This window comes from Scyliorhinus torazame, chromosome 6 (genome assembly GCF_047496885.1).
Source record: "Scyliorhinus torazame isolate Kashiwa2021f chromosome 6, sScyTor2.1, whole genome shotgun sequence".
NCBI classification, from domain to species: domain Eukaryota; kingdom Metazoa; phylum Chordata; class Chondrichthyes; order Carcharhiniformes; family Scyliorhinidae; genus Scyliorhinus; species Scyliorhinus torazame.
In genome coordinates, this window is record NC_092712.1 from 272415110 (window position 1) to 272435880 (window position 20771).

General features: G+C 44.5%; 1 protein-coding gene across 3 annotated transcripts in view; it reads left to right on the plus strand.

The window, feature by feature from the left end:
• cdkal1 (CDK5 regulatory subunit associated protein 1-like 1) overlaps window positions 1–20771 on the plus strand; it is a 979997-nt gene that overhangs the window by 297612 nt on the left and 661614 nt on the right. For all 3 annotated transcript variants that reach the window (XM_072509703.1, XM_072509704.1, XM_072509705.1), the window contains one exon: window positions 8024–8144. In XM_072509703.1, coding sequence (XP_072365804.1) covers window positions 8024–8144 — 121 coding nt within the window. The remainder of the gene's footprint in view (window positions 1–8023; window positions 8145–20771) is intronic.

The following is a 20771-nucleotide window of genomic DNA, read 5'->3' on the forward strand; positions in this document are numbered from 1 at the left end:
AGACTGTGGGTCTAGGCTGCAGGCCTGCAATTGTGTGCATATTCTGTTCTTAATAAAGTTAGTTTACAATAATTATATTGGCCATCCTACAACATAAATCAAGACAGAAACCAGAGTCCAGCAGTTAGTGGTAGATATGCCTGCAAAACTGCATACCTTTGCTACAGTCATATGTAGGATGAATCAGTATCGATATGGTGGGGGGAAAGAAGAGCGACAGGGCTCCTGGAGAGATGTACATTCAGGAATCCCTTCTCCTGAAGGTATCATGGAGCGGCCATCGGGCAGCTATAGGGAGGGTCAGCCAGGCACCATCAGACAATCCACCTAGGACTCTACTGGGTTGTTCAGCCACTCCAAGCTTGTGACCCCAGCAATTCCAGCTGCTCAGGCTGAAAAGTGTGCACCTTCCCCACAGCAGAAGACCCAACACAGACCAGGTCTGAGCTCCCCAGAGAACGCCTGCCAAAGTTATCACAGACCACAGGGGGCTGCCTTCACATCTACTGTGAATGTCAGAGATACATCTAGATGTAGTGGTAGGGTAGGAAAGTTTAAGAAAGGCTGAGAGCGCAACGGTTGCACCAATGTTCACTCACTATATACTCTTCACATCTGTAAATATATGTTGCTTCTCTAAAATTTTCATTTTGCGAATCTGCTATCTGATGCAAGCTCGAGGTTATCCGAGCGTTACAGGTGCGCCCTCTTCTCACTTATTTCCCATTGTGTGCCTCAGGTCTATGGCGACTCCCACAATCTTTGTACAGTAAACTACCTTTCTGTCCACAGCAGCAACTTGCATCACAGGATTATATCATGTGGCCCCATGAGTATAGATTTTTTAGTTTATTCTCCTGATGTTGCTGCACTAAAGACTCTTTGTGGAACTCATAGATTTTAATGGCGACTTGCATTCAAGTCAATCTAACCCAGTGCTTCTTTCAATGGCCTCCATGTAATGTCTGTTGGCTAGAGTATAGGTTTCATTCCAATTAATAGTTGGGTACCTTAGTGGCTCATGGCAGCCTGTCGGGTGGCATTGTGACCATGCTTATAGCAAAGATTTGCAAGGTCAAAGGTGTGTGTCTAGGCCACCAACACCAGCAATTAAATGGGAGGATGATGCTTTGGATCCAAAAGTCTGGCTAGTGTGACTTGACATCCCTGAACATTACCTGATTGTGACAATGCCATCAGTGTCCCAGGTTTCCTTGTGCATATTAAAATTGCTGGAATGCAAATGTGGAGACCTCCAGTGGGATAGGGCGAAGCTTCACTGTACTTGAAGTGTACTCTTTACTATCAACAAAGTTGCTAAGTAATGCCTAAATGCAGTGTTGAGATTTACTCAGCCAGCTAACACCTAGATGCCAGGGCAATGCTGGATGTGAACTTGGGAAGCTCCATATGAAGGCTGGGTCATGAGTGCTTGTCAATGATCAGACAATGTGCTGCTGAAGCACTCTGTGCGCACAAAGGTGACCTGAATCTCAGGCTCACATCCATGATTGAGAGTGAGAGATTACAGTTTTCTAAAGAACAAATTCATGCTAGAAATTCATAATGAGGATCAGACCAAAGTGTTATTTTTGCATGAGGAATGGCCTGTTGCGAGATGACTTAGTCCGGATTCAGATCCGTTTTCAGACATTCACGGCAGGAAAAGTGATTGATGATTGTCCTCCTTGCGACACCTGGTAACGCTCCATGCATACTGCTATGAGCGTCCTGGGGTTTGCAGTGTGGACTCCCAGGAGGGGAGGAGGCAGCGGAAGGGGAAATTGAGGAGAGATAAGAGCGAGAGGGGGGAGGGTGAGAGGAGGGGGGTGGGCTGCCACAGACAATGAAATGTTGCGCGATGCTTGAAAAAACAGCACCTCGTCCAATTTCTTCAGTGTGCTTTTCACAGCAACTTCACTGAAGCCTACATGTGACAATAAGCGATTATTATTATTATTATTATTATTATTATTATTATTATTATATTATTATTATGAAGTTCTTATCCCATTACAGTAATGCCACATGCTCCATAGATGAGGCCATCGTGACACAAGTCATTCTGCAACTCATTGAGAGGCTGAACATAGCAAAGAAAGTGCGATGTTAAGTCCACATGGAAAGCATAGGTGCAAGAGACTTGTATGACCTATATCTTCAATATCCCGGGTCTTGTGGCTGTAAGGATCTCATGGGCACGTCTGCTGCATCTGGACAGTGTTATTGCCACTTTTTCTGGGGCCTCAACATCCTTGCCCTCTTGTGGCTGTCCTCTCTCGCCCGTCTCCCTCCTCTCTCGCCCGTCCCCCTCCTCTCTCGCCCGTCCCCCTCCTCTCGCTCGTCCCCCTCCCCTCTCGCCCATCCCCCTCCCCTCTCGCCCGTCCCCCTCCTCTCTCGCCCGTCCCCCCTCCTCTCTCGCATGCCCCCTCCCCTCTCGCACGCCCCCTCCTCTCTCCCCAGGGTCTGATAATTTACATCCCATGGTACTAATAATAATAATAACCTTTATTGTCACAAGTAGGTTTACATTAACTCTGCAATGAAGTTACTGTGAAAAGCCCCTAGTCACCACATTCCAGCGCCTGTTCGGGTACACGGAGAATTCAGAATGTCCAAATTACCTAACAGCACGTCTTTCGGGAGTTGTGGGAGGAAACCGAAGCACTCGGAGGAAACCCACGCAGACACAGGGCGAACGTGCAGCCTCCACACAGACAGTAACCGAAGCCGGGAATTGAACCTGGGACCCTGGAGCTGTGTAGCAACAGGGCTACCCACCGTGCTACCATGCCGCCCAGGGGTTGGTCATGGAAATAGTGGATGGGTTGGTTGTCATCATTTAAAATTCTGTGTTTCCTGGAGCAGTCCTATTAGATTTGTGGATGGCAAATGTAACCCTGTTATTTTAAAAAAGGAGGGAAGGAGTAAACGGGGAATTACAGGCTGGTTAGCCTAACATCAGAAGTGGGGAAAGTGTAAAAGTGGATATGGTAAAAGCAAATTTAGAAAATATCAACAGTATTAGACCGTCAATGTGATTTATGAAAGTGAAATCCTGTTTGACAAAGCAATGGGAGTTTTTTGAGGACATAACCAGTAGAATAGGTAAGGGTTGAACCAGTGGATGTGGTGTATTTGGATTTTCAGAAAGCTTTTGATGAAGTCCCACACAAGATGTTAGTGTGCAAAATTAAAGCACATGGTGTTGGGATTAATTAATGGCATGGATTGTGAATTGGTTAGTAGACAGGAAACAGAGGGTATGAATGAAGGGGTAATTTTCAGAGACACAGGCGGTGACTAGTGAGGTACTGCTATGATCAGTGCTTTGGCTGAAGGAACCATGGAGAATGTGAGTTCCCATAAACATGGTCTGCAAGCCACCCAGTTGGCAATTCGAGATGGACAATAATGTTAGCCTAGCCACCGATGACCACACCCCGTGAATAGTTTTTTAAAAAAGTGAACTATATTACACGAGACAAAAAGGTTGGAAAGATCCCAAACATAAGATGATGATTCAAATAAAGTAAATGTTTATTAACAATATCAGGTCTAAGCTGGGAGCTGGCTTTATGCTTGCCTCTGCACGCATCACTATCCTATAAAAGACTGCACTCTGGACTTAGGCTGTGTTCATTTATATCAAACTGTGGGCGGTGCTATACCCAGTCCCGTTAGTCCTTCCTATGCCATATACTATGTCTCCCACTCCAAGTCTTTATCCAACATATTTGCAAGACATTCCTGTTTACCCAAACTATTTACATTGCTTCCACTACCCCTTCTCCCCTCTGAAGTATCTGTGTTCACAGGTTCAGACTGTTTGGAGGATTTATCATTATTTCAGATCTTGTCTTTATAGCAGTTGGAGGACTGGTAGTCTGTTATACTGTGTAAACATTGATAAATGGGAGGTTGCTTTAAATGTGATCATTCTGGCATTTGATTAGTTGATCTAAGCTATTTTTCATTCTTTGGAATTGAATCACTCCTTACCAACTCCCCATCTGGTGTTATGGATGGTCATCGGTTTATCCCATTTCTTGCAGAGAGTACAAATTCTTAGCTCAACTGTAGCGCCCATTCTGTTCTTTTTTTCCTCTTCGGTGGGGTTTGGTGTGGTGCATGAGGAGGTTTATGTTTCAAGAATGGAACCTTCATTTCCACTTGTTTCACAATCTTAGTCAAAAATTGGGTTACTCTCTTATTTTCCAATTGTTTTCCGAACTTTTGAATCTTTTCGTTCAATTCAGTAGCTACTCTTGTAAGTTCAATTGTGTTTGTTTCAGAGTTATCTAGAACTATTTTAGATAAGTTTGACAACTTCACCTGGGCATTCAGTTCTTTGTGTAATGTTTCTTTCATGGTGACTTTCTGCTCCTTAGACACTTTCAATTAATTTGTTTGTTGGGTTCCTACTTCATGAAAATAAATCCAACATCATGTTCAAAAACGTTATTCGTATTGCAATTTAGAAAAAAAGAATTTTCTGCTAAACCAGAAATTATGGCTGCTACAAGTCACATGACCACATTGACAGGGTGTCAATACCTTATTAATTACCTTAGGGTCCAATGGTAATCATTTTGTTAATGGCAGTTACATTGTAAAGGTTTAATGCTAATTATATTGTTACGGTAATTGCATTGTTAAACCGTTAATGGGTATTGGTCCACTCGGGACAGTTGGAACACTGAGGTGGGGAGGAATTGGGGGAATCTGTGACTTTGTTTTACTGTCTTGGAAATAAATCTGTTTTAAAGTACCGGCTAGCTTTAGACTTATTCTTCCTCAACATTTTATTATTGCAATTAATATGGGTTGGCCCTTTATCCTGGGGGATGCCACCAGGAGTTACAAGGACAAAAGAATGCTTCATTCAGCTAGTGGAATCCCTCACCTCATTGTACAGACTCATTATAATCAACAAAAGCAGGGGAAGTGCCAACAAACTGGCTCCCCAAAATGGTACTATCACAAAAGAGAGAGATCAAAATTCATTATACTGGAAGTGACGCAAGTAACCACTTTGTCTCTGTCCTCAGGAAAAACAATGGAATTCTATTCGGAAGCACAGAAACTGATTATTGAACTGCAGTTAACCATTGATGCAACATGTCACATGGTTAGGATGGCATGGTGGCACAGTGGTTAACACTGCTGCTTCACAGCACCAGGGACACGGGTTCAATTCCGGCCTTGGGTGACTGTGTGGAGTTTGTACATTCTCCAGTGTCTGCGTGGGTTTCCTCCAGGTGATCCGGTTTCCTCCCACAGACCAAAGATATGTAGGTTAAGTGGATTGGCCATGCTAAATTGCCCCTTAGTGTCCAAAAGATGTCCAAGTTAGGTGGGTTTATGGGGAGTGGGTGTAGGTGGGGTGCTCTTTCAGATGGTCAGTGAAGACTCTATGGGCCTTCTGCACTGTAGGGATTTTGGCTCTTCTGGACAGTTTTAACATTACATCTTTAGCCGACAAGCTATTTGCTGTTTAAAATCCAACTAGTGAACCAACAAGAAGCAGCCTGTTCAGTGCTTCGCTCCAGAGTCCCCACCCTACCTCTGTTCCAATTTGTCCTCCCATTTTGCCATGAGGGAAATAGCGCAGGTTAAGGATAGCAGAGGCAGACTGGTAACAGAGCCAAAGGAGGTCAATCGGGCATTTGAGACCTTCTACCGGGGACTGTACACCACCGAGCCCCCCAACAGGGACGCGGGAATGAAACAGTTCCTAGACAGACTGGAACTACCAGTGGTGGGGGAAGACAGACAGGGGAACTGGAAGCACCAATAGACCTGGGAGAAATCATGGGGAGCATCAGCTCCATGCAGGCGGGGAAGGCACCGGGGACCCAATGGGTTCCCAGGCGGACTTCTACAAAAAATTCGCACCAGTCCAGGCTCCACACCTAATGGACATGTTCGCGGACTCCCTGGCAGGGGGCATCCTGCCCCCCACCCTAGCGCAGGCCACAATCTCACTGATACCAAAAAAAGATAAAGTCCTGACGGAGGGGCTGGTTTAGCACGGCTAAATCGCTGGCTTTGAAAGCAAACCAAGGTAGGCCAGCAGCACGGTTCAATTCCCGTACCAGCCTCCCCGAACAAGCGCCGGAGGTCCTGGCCAAAAGGCTGGAGGGCTGCATACCAGAGGTGGTCGCAGAGGACCAAACGGGCTTTGTCAAGGGTAGGCAGCTCACAGCGAACATTAGGCAGCTGCTAAATGTAATAATGACCCCCACCAGGGAGAGAACACCAGAGGTGATCGTATCCCTGGACGCAGAAAAGGCCTTCGACAGAGTCGAATGGAACTACCTCACGCAGAAAAGGCCTTCGACAGAGTCGAATGGAACTACCTCCTCGAAATACTGGAACAGTTTGGGCTAGAAGCGGGATTCCCCGCCTGGGTGAGGCTCCTGTACAACGCAGTGAGTGTCCGAACTAACACCACCAGATCTGAATACTTCCAGCTTTAGAGAGGAACAAGACAAGGCTGCCCCATGTCCCCACTCTTGTTCGCGCTGGCGATCGAACACCTGGCGATAGCCTTGGTCCAAACATGGTCATAAGAGCTGAACTCATGAGGTGAAATGTCACTTCAAGTAATCAAGGCAGTATATTGACCGAGTGTTGTGGCATCAAAGAGACCTAGAGAAACAAAAGTTAATGGGAATTGAGTGTGCGGTGGTGTGGGTTGGGGGTTGGGGGGAGAATCCTTGCATGTTTGTTGGCATACGTAACACAAAAAAAGATGATCAATCCTAAGAAATCACTGCAGGTGTTCCTTGTGTAGTGTCATCGGCCCAATCATCTTCAGTTGCTTTATTAATTACCTTCATAAGGTCGCAAGTGGGGATATTTGCTGATGACTGTAAAATGTTCAGCACTCTTCATGACTACTCCCCAGATAGGGAAGCAGCCCATGTCAAAATACAGCAAGACCTGAACAACATTCAAGTTTGGGCTGATAAGCGACATGTATCATTTGCGCGACAAACTGCAAAACAGTGACCATCTCCAACAAGTTTATGTGCACTTCCCCATGACATTTGATGGCATTACCATCGCTAATTCCCCCACTAACAACTTCCTGAGGGTTGTCATCGACCAGAAACTGAGCTGAACTAGCCATGTAAATGTACAAGCGCTGGTCAGATTTTGGGAATTCTGTGGTGAGTAACTCATCTTCTGACCTCCTGGAGCCTGTACACCATCAGCAAGGCACAAGTCAGGAATGTGATGGAGGACTCTCTATTTTCCTGGATGAGTGCAGATCCAACTACACTTGAGAAGTTTGATACCATCCAGGAAAAAACACTAATTGGCACCCTATTCACCATCTTAATCATTTATCCCTTCACCACCAATGCAGTGGCAGGTATATGTGCTATAAACAAGACACACTGCAGCACCTCACCAAGGCTCCTTCAGCAGCACCTTCCAAACTGACGACCTCTGCCATCTAGAATGATCAAGGCAACAGATGAATGGGTACACCAGGACCTGCAAATTCCCCTCCAAGAAACACACCATCTTGACTTGGAATTATTGCGTAATTCCTTCACTGTTGCTGGGTCAAAGTCCTGGAGCTCCCATCTTAACAATACTATGGGTGTATCTACACCACAATGGCTGCAACAGCTCAAGAAAGTGGCAATGAATGCTTGCCTAGCCAGCTACACCTACGCCATGTGAAAGAATAAAAAAAACACAATTACGTGCCCTCTGAAGAGTTATAATTATTTGACATGTAACCATAAACTAGTGATTTGCAAACTTCCAATGATATTCTGGGATGAAATTAGCTATTATAACACAAAGAATGAGCGAGAAATCATAAATTAAATGTGGCTAGTCGAAATAGAAGTGTGAAAATTAAAGGGGTTACAAGTCGGTGTTTTGATTTAATTAACATAGATTTTTAAATTGTTTTGCACCAGCAGACAATAATTACTCTGATTGAAATTGTTGAAGTAAAAGGTGTGTGTTGTAACCCATTTTTCCATTTTGTTTTTAGGTCACTCTGTGAGACTACTGGGTCAGAAGAAGGATAAGGGAAAACGGTTGGGAGGAGCTCGACTAGATTTGCCAAAGATTAGGAAAAACCCACTGATAGAAATCATTTCCATCAACACTGGGTAAGCTTCCACTGACAGAATATTCAGTAGTACTTAAGGATTCAATTTTGTTTTCCTGTGCTCTGACAGTCTAATGTGGAATACTGTGTTAAACATATGCCAAGTTAAAAATTACGGCATGGGGTTTATGCCATTTATGAGTTTTCTTTTGTAAATTTTTGTTGAACTAAGTCACTCTACCAAATTCCAGTCACGCACAAATATGATATTTCAAGGTGATGAAAATTCTCTGATCACTGTTGAAACACTGTAGAATTAAGGCAGCACGGTGGTGCAGTGGGTTAGCACTGCGGCCTCACGGCGCTGAGATCCCAGGTTCGATGCCGGCTCTGGGTCACTGTCCGTGTGGAGCTTGCACATTCTCCTCATGTTTGCGTGGGTTTTGCCCCCACAACCCAAAAATGTGCAAGCTAGGTGGATTGATAACGCTAAATTGCCCCTTAATTGGAAAAATAAAATGAATTGGGTACTCTAAATTTATTCAACAAAAAAAAAAGAAATACTGTGGAATTAACCAGCAATACATGAAAACATTTATTGTAGAGCTGCAACCATTTATGTAAAATCACTGCCTTTTTTAATTGTCCTTCTGCAAGGCAAAATGTTGCTGCCCCATTTTTGTGTAAATGGTGGTAAAGGAGACTGCATGGAATCTGAATATTTTATGGGTGAGAGCCTTGGAATTTTGGGCCAGTAACTCAACTTTTCATTCTCCAAAGCCTATAAGGCACAAGTTAGGAGTATGATGGAATATTTTCCACTTGCCTGGATGAGTGCATCTCTCAAGAAGTTTAACATCATTCAGGACAAAGTAGCCTGCTTTATCGGCACATATCGACCACTTCAAAAACTTCACTCCTGCTGCTATCAACGCACAGTGACAGTAGTATGTACTGTATACGAGATGCACTGTAGCAACTTGCCATGTCTCCTTTGGCAACACCTTCCAAGTTCATGGCTTCAACCATCTAGAAGGACAGGGGGGGGGGGGGGGGGGGGGGGGCAAGAAGGGAATGGGAACACAGCATCTGAAAGTTCCCCTCCAAGTCATACTTCATCCTGACTTGGAATTGTGTCGCCATTCCTTCACTGCTGTGATCAAAATCCCTTCCTAACAGTTTTGCACCACAAAGAACAAACAAAAGAACAAAGAAATGTACAGCACAGGAACAGGCCCTTCGGCCCTCCAAGCCCGTGCCGATCATGCTGCCCGACTAAACTACAATCTTCTACACTTCCTGGGTCCGTACCCCTCTATTCCCATCCTATTCATGTATTTGTCAAGATGCCCCTTAAATGTCACTATCGTCCCTGCTTCCACCACCTCCTCCGGTAGTGAGTTCCAGGCACCCACTACCCTCTGCGTAAAAAACTTGCCTCGTACATCTACTCTAAACCTTGCCCCTCTCACCTTAAACCTATGCCCCCTAGTAATTGACCCCTCTACCCCGGGGAAAAGCCTCTGACTATCCACTCTGTCTATGCCCCTCATAATTTTGTAGATTTCTATCAGGTCGCCCCTCAACCTCCTTCGTTCCAGTGAGAACAAACCGAGTTTATTCAACCGCTCCTCATAGCTAATGCCCTCCATACCAGGCAACATTCTGGTAAATCTCTTCTGCACCCTCTCAAAAGCCTCCACATCCTTCTGGTAGTGTGGCGACCAGAATTGAACACTATACTCCAAGTGTGGCCTAACTAAGGTTCTATACAGCTGCAACATGACTTGCCAATTCTTATACTCAATGCCCCGGCCAATGAAGGCAAGCATGCCGTATGCCTTCTTGACTACCTTCTCCACCTGTGTTGCCCCTTTCAGTGACCTGTGGACCTGTACTCCTAGATCTCTTTGACTTTCAATACTCTTGAGGGTTCTACCATTCACTGTATATTCCCTACCTGCATTAGACCTTCCAAACTGCATTAGACCTTCCAAAATGCATTACCTCACATTTGTCCGGATTAAACTCCATCTGCCATCTCTCCGCCCAAGTCTCCAAACAATCTAAATCCTGCTGTATCCTCTGACAGTCCTCATCGCTATCTGCAATTCCACCCACCTTTGTGTCGTCTGCAAACTTACTAACCAGATGAAATGCAGCAGTTCAAGAAGGTAGCTAACCACTGCTTTCTCAAGGGCAGTTTGGAATGGGCAACAAATGCTGGCCATGCCAGCGAAACGCACATCCCAGGAAAGAATCAAGAAGATCAAAAGTTCCATGGGGATGAATGTTGTACATGCCAAATGAGAGGAAGGATGAAATCTGTGAAATGCTAATAGTTATCATGAAAAGTCCGAGAACATCAGTGAGGTCTCACTAGTTTGGAAATAAGCTTGTATTGTATTTATTTTCAAGATAAGTAATGAAACAAACATATCTTAACTCAATTAGGAAAAATAGTGGAATTGATCATTGGAAGTAACATTAGTGAGGGCATATTTGACCGTAACTTACTATTGGCACTAATTACAGTTTCAAACGGTATTAATCCTGCTTCACCAACTTTGATTTTTCTGAGCTAAATAGCTCAATGGGCAATGCACCATACCTCAACTTTAAGAAAACCTTTGATAAAGCTCCTCAGGATACAGCACAACCTTACGGCAGTGAACATGCAAGGAATTGGAGGAGAGAGAAAGGAAACAGTGGGCCGTGGGCAAGAGAGTGATGTCAGACTGGGAATGTGTATAAAAGTCCTTGGTATTTGTACTGGAGCCCTCACTACAAAGATGATCTAGATTCAGAAACTCAACATCAGAAACTCAAACATCATACAAAATGATCAGGGGGTTGGATAGGGTGGACAGTGAGAGCCTTCTCCCGCGGATGGATATGGCTGGCACGAGGGGACATAACTTTAAACTGAGGGGTAATAGATATAGGACAGAGGTCAGAGGTAGGTTCTTTACGCAAAGAGTAGTGAGGCCGTGGAATGCCCTACCTGCTACAGTAGTGAACTCGCCAACATTGAGGGCATTTAAAAGTTTATTGGATAAACATATGGATGATAATGGCATAGTGTAGGTTAGATGGCTTTTGTTTTGGTGCAACATCGTGGGCCGAAGGGCCTGTACTGCGCTGTATTGTTCTATGTTCTATAACATGTGTGGCACTAACGCTGCTAAATGGGATAAATTTTGAGCAGATAAAGCAGCATAAAAGTCGATATCCAGGAAGGGCTGGGCCCATCAGCAGCAGCAGAATTGCATTACACCACACTTTATAAGTTCATGGGGTGGCATATCCCTCCATTACTAAAAAGCCAGCAAGCCAACTATGATTCAATAAGGAACGTAGATGAACATGCGAGAAGTAACAAGCAAACCCAAAATGTATGTTAGCCATGTGTAGCTATAATGCAGAACTATATGCATGCTAAACAATGGAAGTAATATGTGATACTCACAGGGAAGCGACACTACAATAAACTGATCAGATCAAATCTCTGTTGTCCTGACACATCCAGTGATGAATTGTTTTGAACTGTTAAACAACTAGTGGGAAGAGGAGGCTCCATGAACATGCACATCTTCAGTGATGGTGGAGCCTAGCATATAAGCGCAAAAGAGGCCTGAAGTATTTGCAACTATCTTAAACTGGAAATGTCAAGTGGAGGGTCTATGTTTGACTTCCTCCTGATGTGTCTACTATTACAGATGTTAGTCTTCTAATTCAATTCCGTTCCTGTGATATCAAGAAATGACTGAACGTATTGGATGTAGCAAAGGCTGTGAACTCTGGTAATATCTTGACTGTAAAAGTGAAGCCTTGTGTTTCAAGACTAGCCATGCCTGAAGCTAAGCTGTTTCAGTACAGCTACACACTGGCATGTACTTGACAGTAGAAAATTGCACAGGAATGCTGAACAAATATAATCAGATCAATTACACCTACATCAGCCTGTTCTCAATCATCAGCAAGTGGTGGAAGATGGTGACAACAGCCCTATTAAGTGGTACTTATAATTTTCTCAGCAATGCCCGTCTTGGGTTCCGCTAGGACCAACAGTAAAATTGAAGTCAATGGAAATCGGGAACACTCTGCGCTGGCTGATGCCATACGTCGGAGCACAAAGGAAGATGGTTGTGATTGTTGGAGGCCAGTCATCTTATCCCCAGGACATCACTGCAGGTGTTGCTCAGGGTAGTTTAAGTTCTCGGCCTAATCATCTTTAGCTGCTTCATCAATCACTTTCCCTTCAATATAAGGTCAGAAGTGATGTTTGCTGATGTTGCACTATTTTCAGTTCTATTTACAACTCCGATAATGAAGCAGTTTGTTCTGTTAGGACCAAGTGAGGGGGGTTGGATGGCTGCTCTCTTTTCTCACTCCTTGTAACAGTGTTATTCAATTTAAAAGGATCTACTTGTCAATTTGTAAGTGTTTAACTATTTATGCGTTGTGATCGTAAAAGAACCAAATCTGACAGATATTCTTTTTTTTTTCTTTGTTTAAATAAATTTAGAGTACCCAAATCATTTTTCCCAATTAAGGGGCAATTTAGCGTGGCCAGTCCACCTACCCTGCACATCTTTGCGTTGTGGGGGCGAAACCCACGCAAACACGGGGAGAATAGGCAAACTCCACACGGACAGTGACCAAGAGTCTGGATCGAACCTGGGACCTCGGTGTTGTGAAGCAGCAGTGCTAACCACTGCGCCACCGTGCTGCCCTTTGACAGATATTCTTGAGCTTAACCAAGAGTAATAAAACGTATACCGATCTGGGTAAAATAGTAGAATATGTACACACTTCTGCAAGGGGGCACATACACCCCCACTCACACATGTGTACCCCAAACGCACGCGCACACGTCCCAAATTTCCATCCAGCTGATTAACAATCAGTATTTGATGCAAAGACATCTTTGTGAAGTGCCCAGGAAACCCTAGGCAACATTTAGTTGTCAGAGTTGATAGATGGCTCACAACGTTTATGCTAAACAAGTGCAATGTATCAGCTCCAACAATTAACAGTCTAACCATGTCCCCATATCATTCAACTGCATTACCAATATTGACTCCCTCAACACTGCCATCTTAGGAGGGGGCTGTTGGGTTACTATTGACCAGAAACGTAATGGAACGAGCACCGACTGGCTATTCTGTGACAAATGACTCGCCTCCTGAATCCCCAAAGATTGTCCACCATTTACAAGGCATAAGTCAAAAGAGTGATGGAATTTTATTCGCTTGCCCTTGGGTGGGTTGAACTCCAATACCACCCTAGCAGCTTGGCACCATTGCGGAACAAGGCAGCCTGTCTGATTGGCACCCATAAACCACCTTCTTTATTCATTCCCTCCATCATTGGCTGAAATGCATGTCACCTGCATGATGCATTGCAGCAACTTACTAAGGTTTTTATTTCAGATATGTTTTATTGATTTTTTTTTTTTTACAAAAAAAATTACAATCAATTCTTGACAGTCTGGGTTCATTTGGAAGTTCTGAATCTCAGTTACTGAAATTTCCTGATTATAATTTCAGCTTTCACAGAATTTTCAGAAGCCGGTTTTACAGAGGGAACACTGATGAATGATCAGTAAAGTTGACAATCTGCAATTGGTTAAGACTGCACAATATTCTTGTTCTTTGTTGAGCCAAGTTTATTTTAATGCAGCAGCTGACACTGACGCTGTGCGTGTAGAGGAAATCTTTCCCACTTGCTACGTCACAAATAAACGTAGCCTTATAATAATATGGCTGTGCACCATCAAGAAGAACATGCCAAGTTTTTGTTCTCCTTTTTGGAATGCAGTATTGCTGACAAGACGTTTATTGTTTCATTCATAGTTGCCCTTGAGAAGGCTGTAATGTGCCACTGCCTTAAATTGTTGGTAACTGTGGTAAAGGTCCTTCCACAATACGGTCTAACAGGCAGTTTTAGCATTTTAACTCAGCAATGATGAAGGAATGGCAATATGTTAATTCAAGATTCTGTGTAACTTAAATGGGAACTTGGAAGCTTGCGCAGCAGCTGGGGTCACTGTGGCACATCCGTGAGGCTGACAGCCACGTGGATAGCATGTTCAGAGAAGTGTTCACACTGCAGCTTAGGACCCTGAGTGCAGCCTAGGAGTCCAGGGGTAGCGAGGGAATGGGTGCCCGGCAGGCAGGTAGTACAGGAGTCCTTTGGGGTCCTGCCCACCAATCGGTTTTGGATACTGGTGAGGGCATTGGTTGGTAGGGCAATGGGAACCTGATATGTTATGGGCCAGGGTTTAGAAACTCCAAAGTATATTATGGAGTTCACCTGACCGTTAACTTTTAGTTGAATTTGGCTAGGATGAGCACACGAGCCTTCACTTGAGGTATGATTCAACAGTTTTCCTCGACACTTTAATCAAAATAAGCTTTATTCTCAGAATTTAGTTGACATTTATATAAAAACACAGCAAGGATTTTTATAAAGTACAAACATAAAGACACCCCACAGCTACAGTAATTTATTGATAACACTTAATGAATTCCTCCTTAACTTTTCCAATTCAAAAACAAAATCCCATAAACCAAAGCCCCTTTTCAAGGGAGTGGCCCAGCACTCTGCATTCTCACTTGAATAAGACTGGCTTCCCCTAAGATTCTGACCCCATCTCACCAGGTTTAAACCGTTCTGGAAAGCAAACTATATTTTAAAAGTCACCACCGAGGTGATTTTTACTGGAACAGATATTTAAAATGAAACTAGAGAGAGACAGGCCAAAGCACTCCTTTCTCCTGTCTGAGCCCACAGCAGTCAAAACAGAAAGCGAAAGCAAAAACTACTCGCAGAACCACAGTCCAGCTCCACCCACACAATGACATCACTGAAACCATGTGATAAGACAAAAACATTTCTTAAAGGGACACTCCCATGACAGAGGGCAAATTCAGAGCAGGGAACAGGAGATGCAAAATTAGTGAGTGACTTTGAAATACAAAAGCGGCAGAGGTTAAAATCTGCACAGCACAGAAATTTGATAGTGTTAAAATGTAAATGTCAGGGCATGGTAAATAAAGCTGATGAGCTGAGGGCACAGATATAAGCATGGCAGCATGATATCGCTATTACTGAAACTTGGCTTGAGGGGCAAAAATAGCAGCTCAATGCCCCTGGATATAGAGTTTGCTAGCAGGACAGGGAGGGGGATGAAAAATGGGGGGAGGGCTGCAACATTATTGGTTCTAAATCAATTGCAGCCATGTGACGACTTTAGGATTATTGGATTTGAATTATTAGGAAACTTAAGGGTTGCAAGCCTGGGGTTAGAGTGTGTTTCACTGCTGTGGTCATGTTTTTTTAAAAAATCTGTTTTGCAGGGCCTGGGTGTTTATAGAAGCCAGCAAGTGAAATTGACAAAGGAATGTGTGTTTTAGTCTAGGCTAATGGACTGTGGTTCGACTGGGAATGTCCCTGGGGAGTTAAAGTGCCAGAGATAATTTGTTTTTCAGCTTGGAGAGATGAGGTGATTGCTTGGTGGAGCCAAGTAATGCAGAGATACATTTTGAGAAGCTGTGGAGAGAGGCAGTTTTGAGAAAGCTCTTAGAGAGACAGAGTTTTGGAGAAAGGCTTTTGGAAGTGAAGTCTGATCTGGAAACCTTGTCTTTTTAGACCACACTTAAAGACAGTTTTCTTTCTCAGTCGGAGAGTTTAAAAACAAGAGTAATAATATTTTAAAAGCAGAACAGTCTTGTCTGAAGACAAGGAAGAGGCTGAAACACCCCAGTTGAAGCAGTTATTTGAAGATATTTAGCCAGAGTCTGAAGGGGTTCGAACCAGAGCCAAAATTGTTCTTACTGCATCTCATTGCTGTAAATTTCAGCTGTGGGATTGTCGTTGACTGGTGCTGAGGTTTGGTGCTGTCACAGAGATCATTGCCCGAAGAAGGGGATAGTTCATTTGGGGGCTAAAGGTTCAGGGAGACTGGATGAGTTTATGGAAATTATTTATCAGTTTAACGTTTAATGTCTTGTTTATATTCTAGATTCTAACTTTGTGGCAGAATGTGTATTACTACTCGAAGAAGTAAAATTTTTCAAGATCATGCATTGAGATTATGCATTTTTACTTGACTCAGATTTCACATCATGTCCTACAGCGTTGTTGCTCTATTGATATATCCAATGCATTTAATCATCCAGATAAATTGAGACGATTTGGGGACTGCAGATTGTAAATGAAATGATTATGTTAATTTGTTCATTACAGTAATTGAATATCCTTACAATTAAAATTACACCAAGAAGCCACACTTCAAGAAGCACTTCATTGAATGTGTAACATTTTGGCATGTGGAAGGCACACAAAATTCAAGACTTTTTGTCGATTTGCTACTTTGGGGGTTTCCTGCTGCAGTTTAAAGCTCTAACTATTGTAAAAACAAGTCTGGTATGCACCGCCTGAAAGTGTGGTGCAGGAAGGTTCAATTGAGGCATTCAAGAGAGCATTAGATTGTTTCTTTTTAAATATGCAAGGGTACAGGGAAAAAACAGGAGAGCGGCACTAAGTCATAATGCTCATTTGGAGAGCCAATGCAGACACGATTAGCCAAATGGCCTCCTTCTGTGTTGTGACAATTCTGTGATCTGAGTTGAGTTCAAATTTATAAAGGGGCATCAACAGTGCTAGAACTGTACTATAGACCCCCAAATAGTGGCAGGGAGTTAGACGAGCAAACATGGAGACAGATTTCTGAGTGCAAACACAATAGGGCAGTAATTGTTGAAGACATGAACTACCCTAATATCAATTGGGATGTGAACAATGTGAAGGGCGTAGGGTGCAAAATTCTTGAACTGCATTCAAAAGAACGATTTTTAGCCAGAATTTAACAAGCCCAACGAAACGGGATGCAATTCCAAATTTAATCTTAGGAAATGAATTGAACAAGTGAATGAAATAGCAGTGGGTGACCATTTTGGAGATAGTGATCAGACTATAGTTAGATTTAGCATCATTATGGAAAAGGAAGAAGATCGAACAGGAGTAAAACTTCTAACTTGGGGAAAGATAAATTTTACAAAGCTGCAAATTGAGCTGACAGAGGACTGGATGCAGCTATTAGAAGGAAAAAAAAGGAGGCATTTAAAGGTAGAATTCTATGGGCAAAGTGTAGACGTGTTTCCACAAAGAATAATGGTAGTATTGCCAAATCTGGAGCCCCTGGTTATCCAGATGAAGCGTTAAAAGAAAGCATATGTCAGTCACACAAGACTTGATACTGCAGAAAGCCTAGCGTATAGAAAGTACAGGGGTGAAACAAAAATGGAAGTTGGGAAAGGAAAGAGAAGATATGAAAAAATATTGGCAGATGAAATCAAAGAAAATCCTAAGATGTTTTACCAATAGATTGAGAGCAAGAGAATAACTAAGGCAAATATAAGGTTTATCAAAGATGTACATGGTGTAGGTTGATACAGAAAATGTGGACAGGGTTCTCAATGAGTCTTCACTAAGGAGAGGGATGATACAGACATTCTAGTCAAAGAGGAGGAATGTGAAATATTAAATACAATAAGTATAGTGAGAGATGAAGTACTGGAGGGACTGGCATCCTTGCAGGTAGATAACACCAGTGTCAGATGGATTGTATCCCAGGCTGTTCAAGGAAGATAGTGTCGTGTTAGGTACACTGGTCTAACACTGGCTGCAATTGGATGCAGCTTAGATCAGAAAGATACTCCAGCCTTGAAGTTAGTTCAATGAAATGAATATCGCTTATTGTCACAAGTAGGCTTCAATGAAGTTACTGTGAAAAGCCCCTAGTCGCCACATTCCGGCGCCTGTTCGGGGAGGCTGGTACGGGAATTGAACCGTGCTGCTGGCCTGCCTTGGTCTGCTTTAAAAGCCAGCGATTTAGCCCAGTAAGCTAAATCAGCCCCTTCAGGTTTATTGAACTAAAAGCACAGTTCTCTGAGTTTGACTCTCTGCTAACTTAAGTGTGGTTACTCTTTAGCTCTTAGCCATGTGGTGGAGGTGTGAGATTGTAACAACACCCTTGACTGACTCTCTAGATGTTCATCAGTGGAAAGAGGCCGAATGTGAGTGCCTCGTGTCTTTTATAGTCAGATCCCACCCCTGAGTGTCCTGCCTGCTTATTGGTCATGTCCTGTTCTCTGTGTCCATTAGCTGATTGTCTGCATATCATGACATCTCCCCCTTTTTTAATGTTTGGATGACATATGTGAACGTATTTACAAGAATAGGACAATATTGACATATATACATGCAGTGGATGTGAATATATGTACATGTGAAAACAGCTGTCTAATGCGAGAACACATAACATAGCAATCAGAACAAATGTTCATAAGTCCAGTCTCTGTGGCTTGCGTCTGATTCTGGTCGACTGCCGGAGAGGTGGTGGTGGGGACGACAGCGCCTTGATGGGCGGGATTGAAGCCTGACTGGTGGCCTCGTGAGTCGAGGTATCAGGAGGTGGCAAAACAACAGAAGGAAACGGAGAAGAATGTGATTGCGGACAGGCAACTTTGCACAGTGCCCGTCTGTTTCGTTGCACAACAGAATCATCAGCCAGACGCACAGCATACGAGCAGGGGGCAGCCTGTCGAACAACGACAGTTAGAGCTGACCAGCCTCCATCAGGGATCTTGACCCGAACAGTGTCTGACGGGGATAACACGGGCAAATCGGTGGCATGAGCATCATAGCCCTGTTTTTGCCGGTCTCTGAGTTGCTGCATCTTCTGCAGCACCGGGAGGTGCTCCAGGTTGGGCATGTGTATGGCTGGAAGTGTCATTCACGGGTCCCTGTTCATCAGGAGTTGAGCCAATGACATGCCAGTGGACAGTGGGGTCGCCCTGTACGCAAGCAGCGCAAGTATTCAGGGTATTTGGAAAAGTAATCAGCGATTAACACATAATCACGACCATTTGCATGAAACAGGTCGATGCCAACCTTGGACCACGGAGAGGTTTCGATTTCATGCTGCTGAAGTGTCTCCTTACTCTGCGCTGGCTGGAAGCGTTGACAGGTCGCACAGTTAAGGACCATGTTCGCGATGTCCTGGCTGATCCCGCGCCAGTAGACAGCCTGCCTGGCTCTGCGTCTGCACCTTTCCACACCCAGGTGGCCCTCATGGATTTGACGGAGCACCAAGCTCTGGAGACTGTGGAATTGCAATCCGGTCCAGTTTGAGGAGGTTACCATCAAGCAACATCAGGTCGTCCTTTACATTGAAAAATTGAGGGCACTGCCCTTTTTGCCAGCCATTGGCGAGGTGTTACAGAACACGCTGCAAGAGGGGGTCTTTGGCTGTCTCCTCACGGATACGAATCACCTTCTCATCAGATGCCAGGTGGGTGCTAGCACACAGCTGCACCTGTGACTCAACCTGTGACTCAATTTGCCGGATGATGTTCAGTGGTTCACCAGGCACGGTGATGGAGCGGGACAGTATATCGACAATGATGAGCTCCTTGTCAGGCGTGTAGACCAGGTCAAAGTCATACCTTCTGAGTTTGAGGAGGATGCACTGCAACCGAGGCGTCATGTCATTAAGGGCCTTGTGGATAATGTGGACCAGGGGCCTGTGATCCGTCTCGACTGTGAATGTCGGCAGGCCATAGACATAGTCGTGAAACTTGAGAATGCCAGTGAGAAGGCCCAGGCATTCCTTCTCGATTTGTGCATACCTTTGTTCGGTGGGCGTCATTGCCCTTGATGCGTAGGCAACCGGTGCCCAGGATGAAGTGTCATCGCGTTGCAGCAGGACCGCACCGATGCCACCCTGGCTTGCATCTGTCGAGATTTTCGTTTCCCTGTCTAGGTCGAAAAATGCCAATATGGGTACAGTGGTGAGCTTGGCTTTCGGTTCCAACCACTCTACCTGATGGGCCGCCTTCCACCCGAAGGCAGTGGACCTCTTCACTAGGTTTCGTAGGGCCGTGGTGTGTGAGGCCATGTTTGGGATTAACTTCCCCAGAAAATTGACCATGCCCAGGAAGCGCAATACCACCTTCTTGTCTTCCGGGACCTTCATGCGATGGCATTGACCTTGTCTGTGTCGGGGCACACGCCCTGCTGAGAGATCTGGTCTCCTAGGAGCTTGAGTGTCGACATGCCAAAGCAACATTTGACCCTGTTCAGCTTCAGGCAATTGGCATGGACACAGCGGAATACCTGCTGGAGACGGGAAACATGCTCCTCAGGGGCCGTGGACCATACGATGACGTTGTCCACATACACACGAACCCCTTCAATGCCCTCCATCATCAGCTCCATGATGCGATGAAATATTTCTGATGCCGAGACGATGCTGAACGGCATACGGTTATAGCAGTACCTGCCAAACGGTGTGTTGAAGGTGCAGAGCCTTCTGCTGGACTCATCCAGCTGGATTTGCCAGAATCCATGTGACGCATCTAACTTGTGAAAAAGCATGCATGTGCCATATCATTGGTGAGTTCCTCCCGCTTTGGGATGGGGTAGTGTTCACGCATTATATTCTTATTGAGATCCTTGGGATCATTGCAGATGCGCAGGCCTCCAGAAGGTTTTGTAACCACCACCATCGAGCTGACTCGGTCGGTTCAGTTACCCTGGAAATGATCCCCTGCTGCTGCCGCTCCTTGAGCTGCTCCTTCAGCGGAGCCTGGACCCAGCGTGGTGCATGGACCACTGG